The sequence below is a fragment of the Phasianus colchicus genome, chromosome 7 (genome assembly GCF_987193195.1).
Source record: "Phasianus colchicus chromosome 7, bPhaCol1.hap1.1, whole genome shotgun sequence".
Taxonomy (NCBI): Eukaryota; Metazoa; Chordata; class Aves; order Galliformes; family Phasianidae; genus Phasianus; species Phasianus colchicus.
This window is the reverse complement of record NC_143442.1, coordinates 24,801,035-24,811,397: the sequence shown is the minus strand read 5'-3', so window position 1 is coordinate 24,811,397 and position 10,363 is coordinate 24,801,035. Positions and strand designations below refer to the sequence as shown.

The window sequence follows — 10,363 nt, the reverse complement described above, 5'->3', positions numbered from 1 at the left end:
ATGTAGGGTTGTTCCAGATGTTAGTGGCACTGCTTCTTGTTTATACCATTTCTCAGCAGATGTTATGCTATTTGAAAAAATTACTCAGATGGGTGGTACCAGTATTTGATGCAGAGCTTACCCCCGTGGGGCATGTAATTACATGAATACAGCCCAATACGTATCATTTTATCAGGGCAGCAAAGCAAATAACATTCCTTTAGCTTGATGCAAATTGCAAGGGGCAAATGTTATCATAGCCTCTTGATAGATGAGACTCTAGTGACTTTTATTACATTTAAAAAAAAAAAAACACAAAAACAAGAGATATGAAGTTACACAGCTTTGTTGTTCTAACCTTGTCGCATCCATAAATAATCATTCAAATCCTGCCAGCGTGTGCACATACGCAGCTTCACTTATGCAAGGAAAGTTACTTATATAAATACAGACTTGCAGATGTGCTTCTGCAGGCAGTTTTCTCCTGATGTCCTGCTTCCGTTGTCTTTTAGCATACCAAAATTAATGGAATTGCAGGAATGCATAGCTGTATTCCAAAAGTGCAGGCTGAATCTCAGTTTCTGAATAGAACCAGCACTCCAATGTACCGTGGAGCTCATCCATGGTGCAGCCAATGGGCTGGTCACATCCTGCTCTCAGTGCAGCTGAGTGCAGCCAAAAAAACATTGCTTTAGATGACAACAGAAATTAGCAGAATATTTCTTTCTAGTAGGGAAAATACTTTCGTCAGACCAGGGTCATCTATGCTATTCTTTTTCTGTACTTTGGAATGAATACAGGACCTCTAAGTGCTTTTTCCTGCTCAACTGTCATTTGATGTTTTCCTGTGCGTTTCTTCTGGATTTTTCTATTGCTTTATGTTTTCCTTTTTACTCCTCCCGTCCCTCCTACACTCTTCCTCTTCAGCTTTAGAGGAAAATTCCTATTCGAAAAAAATCACATTGTACTTGCAAGTTCCAGAAGCTTTTGTAACAGAAGAAAATGGAGACTTATTTTAAAGACAAACTAAACAACCAAGTAAACAAAACCACAAACCAAACATAATGCATTTACAGCTGTGGCACTTACAGTGTATGTTATTCTCCTGGAAACTTTGTTTTCTTCCCTCTATTACCTGTTTCTCCAGTCTCTAGTAGAAGAATATGCCAGTTGCACACATTGCCACTAAGATATTTTCCTTTTATTTCCTTCTCTACATCCTTTGCTACATTTTGTCTGGGTTGTACCCCAGGAAATCTAACACTGAGTGGTCTGAGAATCAGCATCCCTTGATACGAGGACAAATATAGACAGGAATAAAGCTATGAACTTTCATTTGCTAGTAAAGTCACTGTTTATAGTTAACAAAATATAGACTTGAAGTGTGTGAGGATGCACTTTTTTTTTCTAAAAAAAAAAAGGAGACTTCCTCACACTTTCTTGCCTTTGTAGATGCCCAATGCTACTCTGATTTTTGATACAGACATGGTCCATAAAACTTGCCTCAAATAGAATTAGAGCAGTTGTGCTCTAATGGAAAGTACAGCAATGACAGCAGAGCAACAAGGTCCTAGGCTGCAACAAATGAGAGCTTTCTCAAACATAACAGCCATGGGCACAAAAATAAAGAAAAGAAGCTGCTTACCCTCAGAAGGCATCACACAGGCAGGGATCTCCAACAAGATACCCTTGCCTCCACTGCCAACCCTTAAATGAGATCTGGGAATCTCATTGCATGCACCTGAGCTCCCCTGGCTTGGCCCTGCCTTCCTGCCAGGTGTTCAATCACTGTTTCAGGCCATGACTTAGCATTTCCTCTGCAGTGGTAAAATACCAAACCCAACTAGAAAAGAATACAAATCACACTTCAGTAGAACTTTGTAACATCATCCACCAGTTATGCTGTGGTCAGTGCCCTCCTAAGAAATGAAAGCAAGGAAAATAGTTCCTAAACTACTTCTCTGGAATTGTTTTTTTTCAAATGTCTACAGCCAAATACTCCACAAGCTTTGTCATAGAGGTTGACAGCTAGGAAATGATAGATAATGTGAAACTAAACTCAAAGGAGTTGAGGTTACTATCTGCAACCCAATAAAACAGTTTCCCTTTGATTGTTCCATTTCTTTTCTTCCCTAGAAAGCAGCTGTGCAACATGTCATTTGAAGATTTTGAGAACTACTCTTATTTCTATGACCTGCCTGAGGAAGAAGAATCACCCCAGTCCACCCTCAGCATTGCCCATATGATTTCCCTTTCATTTTACAGTGTGGCATTTCTTCTTGGAGTACCAGGTAATGCCATTGTCATCTGGTTTATGGGCTTCAAGTGGGATAAATCTGTCTCTACGCTCTGGTTCCTCAATCTGGCCATTGCAGATTTCATTTTTGTTCTCTTTCTGCCCCTTTATATCACATACGTAGCAATGGGCTTCCACTGGCCTTTTGGGAAGTGGCTCTGTAAAATGAACTCATTCATTGCATTACTGAATATGTTTGCCAGTGTTTTCTTCCTGACATTCATCAGCCTTGACCGCTACATCCGCCTTGTGCACCCAGTTTTTTCCTACAAATACCGGACTATAAAGAACACCCTCATTCTTAGTATGATCATTTGGATGTCTGCTGCTATTATTGGCGGCCCTGCCTTATACTTTAGAGACACAGCTACTGCTCTCAACAATGTCACCATTTGCTACAACAACTTCCATGTGCATGACAGAGAACTCATTTTGCTGAGACATCACATTCTGATTTGGGTGAGGCTTGTATTTGGTTACCTCTTTCCTCTACTGACCATGGTTATTTGTTACTCATTGCTGATCGTTAAAGTAAAGAAGAGAACGGTGTTGACTTCTAGCAGGCTCTTCTGGACCATCATTGCTGTAGTTGTAGCTTTTTTTCTTTGCTGGACACCATATCACATATTCAGCATTGTGGAGCTCTCTGCTCACCATGACGAAAATTTGCACGACTTATTGCAGGATGGCATTCCCCTCTCCACGGGCCTTGCTTTCATCAACAGTTGTCTCAATCCGATCCTCTATGTTCTCATCAGCAAGAAGTTTCAGGCTCAGGTCAAGACAACAGTCTCTGAGGTGCTAAAATTGGCACTGTGGGAGGTGAGCCGCTCAGGAACCGTCAGTGAGCAGCTGTGGAACTCAGACAACACTCATGCGCCTGTGCACCACTGCGAAACTGCTCAGTGACTGTTCTCCACCATCCATCCATAAAATAGCTGACAGATTTGGAGGTGTTGTTGGCTTCACATCTGCCGATGAGATGTGCATCTCTGCATATACAGTTTTGTATTAACAGCTGGCTTTACTGTGCTTGCTACTTTCCTTTAAATGTTTTTAAAGGATACATCATTTGGGTGTGGTGTGGTTGCAGCATGGACAGCCCGAATAGAAAGTCGTCTGGGTTTTCTATCAGGAATATTATTGTAACCCTGTTGTTGACAACGCTTCACTGATCACAGAAGAGCACATAACATTCCTCTGATTGCCACTGATAACACTTTTGATCTAGGCATCCTCATATGAGAGATCATGGTCAGACATCAGTGGTTTTGAGTGTCACAGGTATTTCACTGTTATTTAGAGTAGGAGCCACCTAGCTACATCCCAGCCAAAAGAAGCTGTCAGTAGCTTCACTCTGCAATCAGAAAAGGACCTCAATACAGAGTATACTGAATTGCTGCCTCTTCCTTCTAAAGATGCATGGAAATAAAATGTTTTCTCCCATTGTTTTGTCTTATACTGAGCTGAGTCAGGGGGCTGTGGTTTCTTGTCACTTACTTTTGTGCTTTTAATACCATCTGGTTGTAAAATACTAAGCAGGTGTTTCAGAAAGTATTTTGGCTCATTTGAAATATGCAAAGAATTAGTGGAAATGTTTCCCACTGAATCTGAGACTTAAGGCCCTTGTCACACATTCTTTTTCCGTGTTTAAACTTTCAGGTTTCAGAAACTTCACAATTATTAGCTGTTTTCTGCTGGTCTTGCAAACAAAGGTTAAGATGCAAGAAAACATTTTGTCCTAACGTCTAAATAGGAGTAGAGTGAATTCAACGATATTCTTTCACAAGCGTGTAGCCAAATTCAGACCTCTCTACCAAGCTGCAGTCAAGACTGTACAGCCAAGATACAAAGATCACTCGCATAAGAAATAGGCAGTAGACCCAGTTGTCCTGTTTTCTGCTCCAACACGTTGCCAGCTGTAGAATCACACCTACACCAATGCAAACATACATGCTAAGTGGAGCAGACCAATTTCTGAGGCTGTACCACTTAATCAAGAAGTATTACATGAGATAAGACCGTGAAGAATAAAAGCATAAAGCTTTAGATAGGTAACCTTGAACTAGCTTTTTATTGTTATTGGCCTACATATCTAGGGTAAAACTGGCTTTCAAATAATCAACGTGCTAACACATAAGTTGCATTTATACTGTAAATGAGGCCTTCTATGTAAAACTATGCATCTGTATTCATGCATAAGCACATCCAGTACTGATAGCTGCATAAATAGCAACTGTCTGATTGTGGTCTGTAGCTGTTTCTTTGGGCTCTGGTCTCAGAGTTTTAGTGAGGCAGAACCTACGGAATTTCAGTGTATTTAACTTTGGGCTGGAAAGTTGGTAAGCAGCATTCTTTCCTTTGAGTCATTCACTGCCTGGTACATAGTGACTCACCCGTAATATTTTGGCACTGTGCAGCTGAGTGTGCCTAAATCAACTGTTTGCAGTTTTTCTTCACATATTCCTTGACATCTTTCTAAGAATGATGTGTTTTAGTGCTCCTTTCCTGACTGTACTCCAAGTGGAGTAATAAAACTCTGTTGGCTCTGAAGAATGTGTTCATTTGCTTTTCTCAGCAGCAAATACATGGTGACTGTTCACAGAACAGCACCTTCCTGACATTTTTGGAAGATGAAAGAAAACCCTGACCTTTTATGTTACAGGAATTAAAGTTTATTCAGTTTTTTTCATGCACATTAGGTATATGAGAACGAATATATAAGAACTTTATTTTCAAACAAGAGAATTTTACATTTGCTTTGTCTTGTGTACGTAATCAGAAAGTGTTTTACAATGCTTTGCTTGGACCAGCTCTCTGGATTAAGAAAAACATATTGCCAACATCTAACCACCACCTTAAACAAAAGCCTCCCCCAGATAGTATAGAATCTGGCCAACATCAGTCCTGGTCTGTTAAAAAAAATGGACCAACAACTTTGCAAGGTAATTGCTACCTCCTTCATACCAAGATCAGCTACATAAGTACCTCCAACTCATTTCTGCAAGAGCAATGGAAGATACCTAATCAAAACAGACAGCATTCTTGGTTTGTTTCCAAAGAATAGCAAAAAAAAAAAATCCAATTACTCTTCTACACTGCTTGGACAGAAGAATGCTCATTCAAAGCTCTACAATGAAAAAAGAGCCAGAGGAAGGGAATCTCTCTGATTTTGCTACAAGATACTGCAGAGAAAAAAAAAACAAAACAATAGCAGCAGGTTCTACTCTTAACTGCTTCTTAATGTTTGTACTTTTGAAGATTGTGTGGAAGTATTTCTGACACTTTTGTTAAAACTGTTACTTTAAGAATAGTGGTAACTGGCAGCCCTTTTTAAAAAGAGGCACCAGTCCTTCCACGTTACTATATATGACTGTATTTAAGATCTCAAACTTATTATTGATCTTGTCATTACAGGTTACATTTGAAACAGGAATGTCTCATTCAGTCTAAGATACTGATTTTTTAGAGGCACAGTGACACTGTAGTAAGCTGTATTTTATCAAAGTTACAAGATATTATCCACCTGCATTAACTGTAGCATGTAACCACTGCACCCCATTAACCTTCACACAAACCCTTGGCACCCTTAGACTGCCAATGCCTCGGTCTTCTTGAAGAGACACACTGCCCCCTAGTTATCTGCGCATTAATTGCACCTCAAGGATCACAATTCTACTACTCAAGGTTAAAAACCAATGCTAGCCTGCAGTTTAAGGCACACCAAAACCTTGATCTTAAAGCAGGAATTACACAGTACTAATTAAGCCCCCCTAAAAAATGCAAGATTTTAGGCTATTTCTATGTTTTATTTTTAAACACTTCAGGAGAAAAAACCTCAGATCTACACAACTGGAGATGGTGAGAAGTTACCCTGGCAGTCTCAAGTCAAAATAAAAACTACATTTCACCACAATCTCCAATGCACTGCAGTCCTCGTTGCTTTAAACTTCCTTATCTTTATCTTCATTCCCTTATTGACAGTTAAACTGTAGCTTTCAAAAGAAAAAGGCCACTATACAACTGTTTGGTTATTCACCACCCTTTCTATACAAAATTCATATTCCTCTTAAAAAAGTGCTACAGCCCTGTGCTTCTCCCTGAAAGCCATCTCTCCTTCCAGATTAAATACAAGTATCCAAAGATGCAACTCTGCCTAAAATAGAGGAAAGGGCATTTCAGATATTTAAAGCCATGTAAATGTTAAGCCTAGACGTATGGCAACTGTCAACTCTCTTTGCTCTGGCACTAGGTACTGTGGTGCTGGAACAATCCTAAAATCCAATTTATTAGCTTCTACTTTACCCATCAATCAAATTTTACATTAGCAAACTGGATTGCACTATGACTTTGAATTAACGACAAACATGGCCCAATTTTTGCAATTATATTTATTCTAGATATATCAAGGCTTAGATCTTGTTGAAAGCAGCTACATCCATTGATTGTACATAATCTTCAAAAGCTGTTATTCTTTCTTCCAGCATGTCTGTTCCAACTTTATCATCTTCAACAACACATTGAATCTGAAGCTTTTTGATACCATAGCCAACTGGTACTAGCTTGGCTGCAAAACAAAACAAAAAAGCATTAAACACTCCTTGCTTAAAAATTCAAGCCAAAGATGTAAGTGACTGACAGCATTAATCAACAAGTTGATCTGAAAGGTGTGCTTATTTGAATCTTCACCTTGCTGCTGCCCTAGCAGCTTTCTGACTAACCCCTTTTAAATTATCACTCGTGAGATTATGCAAAGAGAAACATCAGTTTGCTATTTAGTGGGTGCTAGTTCAGCAAGCACCACACACACAGCTCATGCTAAACAAACTCTGTGCAGCATGGCAGTTAGTTCACTATTTTAGCTACCTACATTACCACAGATGGACATACAGCACCCTAACAGATCACACAATCACTATTTTCCCCACTTTGAATTTTACTTACAAGACCCCCAGACCAAGCCATCTGCTTGAATGCTTCGAACACACTCCTCTAATTTGGCCATGTCTGTCTCATCATCCCAAGGTTTCACATCAAGCAAGATTGATGATTTGGCAACAACAGCTGGTTCTGAAGAAAGAAAAAGAGGGAAATCACTATCAACAGCTCAGAAATTTTCAGGAAACTCAAGAATATACTTGCAAAACTAACTTGACAAGACTAACTCTCCCAGCTTAATAAAAAAAAACCTCGTAACTCAGGCCTTTTGTACCAACATGCATTTTTAAGGGTTCTGAAAATACATATCCTGATGTTTAAGATGTAGATGCATGTTTTCAAAAAATACTCTCAAAAGATAACATAAGCTAACATTGTTTGTTACATAGAAAGTCCTTCTTAGAGGATCTGAGAAGGAGCTTAATACTACGTAACAGTTTATCTTCCACAGAGGGAATACTGCAACTGCTACAATCCTGAACAGTTTCAGACCAGTAACTGTGGAGGAACTTGCATGCAACAGCCTTCCCTTTCATAGCTCACTAACTATTGATTGACTTTCTTCGATTAGTCAGCTGAGTTCTTATGCAGATGCATTTTATACTATTTTGCATCTGTTTTATCCAAAGAAGATCCCAGAGTTCTCTTTGTAGAGAAAAAGCTTAGCTTCTTCACTAAAGATAAACAAAGGTATAATAGGCAGGGCAAAAAGTATGCTAAGGTTCAATGATTTGCTACAGGAAAGGCTAAGCTCACAGACCATTCAGGTGAAGCAAACTACTTCTGCCTCATTCCAGTGAAGTTTATCTATTACAAACACTAATCATCCTGTTCAAATTCATAAAAATGTCAAAGTTATTCAAAGGCATACTTTTGGACTTCTTTGATTCATACTGGGCCAGGCGTTCTTCCCTCAGTTTCTTTGCTTCTTCACTTTCCTGAAAGAGAAATACAAAGTCACAAAAAAAAAAAAGCACCAAACCCCTGGATCTTTCAAGCATTAATAGATTGACTGGCATCTACTCAGGAAAAAACAAATCATCACAGCTGTCAGCCGAAAGATGGTGATTTTTGTTTTATTCATCATGTAACCAGTCAAAGCAGACATTTCAACACATCATTATTTCTTTCTAATGGAGAGTTCTTATGTTACATTCAACAAAGACATCAGAGTCTGGAGATCCTGAACAGTCTCCGTTATTAAGGTCACAAATTAAAGTAACCTAATTAGTAAGGTAAACACTTGCCTATCCAGGTGGTTCCTAAATATGTATGTGTATAAAACTAAAACAAGAGAGTCATCAATACCTCTTCATCATCAGATCCAAAAAGATCAATGTCATCATCATCTTTGTTATCTGTGGCTGCACCTGTTGTGTCTTCAACATCAGCAGGACCATATTTCCCCAAAGCCTTCTTTATTCCTGGCAAACTAAAGGCAAACAGGTATTAAGAACCTATTCAAATATTTGTAGAAATACTACTTGATTGCCATTCATAAGTACATTCATAGCAATAACATTGTGTTAAGAACAAAAAAAGTTAATTTTGCTACTTGAAAACCTTCCACAAAACAATGCTTCTGAAAACACCTTAGTTGAAACTACAGCAAATCCTATAGAGATTGCCTGTCTGCCACTGATGGATCCTGTGTTATTTTGCTGCCCTGTTGACTATATGAATAGTAAAAATTCCCATAATGGAATCTGCAATATATTTTGTGTAGGAGGAGTTATCAATTTGTTACCCTAAAAACATTTTCATTTGTTTAAATTATAGTAACAGAAAACATGTTGATGGTGCACAAGGGACCAAAATCCCATTAGTTTCCTATTGTTACTGTGAACTGCTGCTATAAATTCATAAAGTTAGATTTAATTTTCTGTAATTAACTGAAGTTTCCAGAGTGGACTTTTTGAGGAAACTTTATCATCTCAGTCCTGTTTGGGTTTGAGAGCTGAGCCACCCAACTTCACAAGAGCCCCCTCTAGAAGAGGACTGAGGCACAAAAAGGTGGCAGTGCAGCAGTACTGATACTGCCTATGCTGTACCTTTCCAGAGAGGCCTGCAGTCACCATGGATGTCAATACAGCACCTTTCATGAACACTAACATCACTAAAAGAGAGAAGAGATAACATTTGCTTTTACAGTCACCCTTCTTCACATGTGTTTCTTCATTGTCAATCTTCAATTTAGTGTCACCTTCTGGGATTAAAAGTCTGAACAAATCACCTTTATTTCTGCCTGTTGTCCTCAGACTTCTCTCACAGTTCCTAGTTCTGATCCTGCCCCTATCAAGTAGATCACTGCTAAGTAATTTCCAGCTTTCAGCACAGTCTCTTGAATAGGAGGCAGAACAAGACCCAAGCTTTCTTATAAGCTTCTACAGGAGCCCTGTATGATCTGCACAAAGGCAGATTCAGCTTCCTCAACTCTGTTTCTTGTTTCTGTTCCAAGAGGCCATGCAGCAGCAGCAGGGAAAAGCCCCTTCCTCTAAGCTCAGAAAGAAACACAACAGTTTGCACACCAGTTCACACGTGCGTTCATTTTGCAGTTTAAGCATACCTCGCCTTTTGCTTTTCGTACGACTTAATGTGATTGTACCACCGAAGAGCATGGAACAACTCTGCAGGAGGCGGGGCACCGACAGCTTCAAAGACCGCTATGTCGGCCTGGGAGGGCACGTATCTGCAGGAAGAAGCCGAGGTCAGCCGCGTGCTCAGCGCCCGCAAGGCGCCCTCCGCCGAGCACAGGACGGCCCACGCCCCAGCAGCAGCCCAGCGCCCGCGCACCCGACTCGAGGTTTACGCACACGCGTGTCCCAGGGCCACCCCGCTGCTCCCCATCAGGCCTCGCCACGGCCCGGCCCAGCTCGCCTCCCTCCCGCCGCCCCTCACCCCTCGATGTAGCTCTTATCGGCCAGGAAGTCGTTGAGGACCCGCAGGCCGGCGGCGGACTTTAGGTCCCCAAAGCCCATGGCGGCAGCGGCGCGCAACGCCAGCCAACACCGAAGCCCCGCCGCCGCGCAAAGAGGTCCAGCAACCCCTGCGCTCCCCTTATATAGCGGCTGATCCCTCCGCGGCATCGCACGCACAAGTATCCTTCCGCCGGGAAGCGCCGAAATAGTTCCCGGCGGGCTGGGCGCCGCT

At 40.7% G+C, this 10,363-nt stretch overlaps 2 protein-coding genes and 2 non-coding genes across 13 annotated transcripts in view; 1 reads left to right on the top strand and 3 right to left on the bottom strand.

Annotated features, from left to right (window-relative positions):
• The window catches only part of CMKLR2 (chemerin chemokine-like receptor 2), a 59,438-nt gene extending 54,375 nt beyond the window's left edge, over positions 1-5,063 (top strand). For all 10 annotated transcript variants that reach the window (XM_090144180.1, XM_090144181.1, XM_090144188.1 and 7 more), the window contains one exon: positions 2,116-5,063. In XM_090144180.1, coding sequence (XP_090000306.1) covers positions 2,132-3,184 — 1,053 coding nt within the window. In that variant the 5' untranslated portion in view covers positions 2,116-2,131 and the 3' untranslated portion in view covers positions 3,185-5,063. The remainder of the gene's footprint in view (positions 1-2,115) is intronic.
• Positions 5,064-6,651: 1,588 nt separating this feature from the next.
• On the bottom strand, positions 6,652-10,271 carry EEF1B2 (eukaryotic translation elongation factor 1 beta 2). The gene is made up of 6 exons (XM_031601281.2): positions 10,112-10,271; positions 9,780-9,902; positions 8,522-8,645; positions 8,085-8,151; positions 7,220-7,345; positions 6,652-6,842 (listed from the first exon to the last, which is right to left on the bottom strand). The coding sequence occupies exons 1-6, from the start codon at positions 10,189-10,191 to the stop codon at positions 6,688-6,690; spliced, it is 675 nt and encodes a 224-aa protein (XP_031457141.1). The 5' UTR covers positions 10,192-10,271; the 3' UTR covers positions 6,652-6,687.
• LOC116234062 (small nucleolar RNA SNORA41) lies at positions 7,586-7,719 on the bottom strand. Its single transcript, XR_004168053.1, has one exon. It is a non-coding gene; the product is annotated as a small nucleolar RNA SNORA41 (small nucleolar RNA).
• Positions 8,230-8,308, bottom strand: LOC116234060 (small nucleolar RNA SNORD51). Its single transcript, XR_004168051.1, has one exon. It is a non-coding gene; the product is annotated as a small nucleolar RNA SNORD51 (small nucleolar RNA).
• Positions 10,272-10,363: the final 92 nt, after the last annotated feature.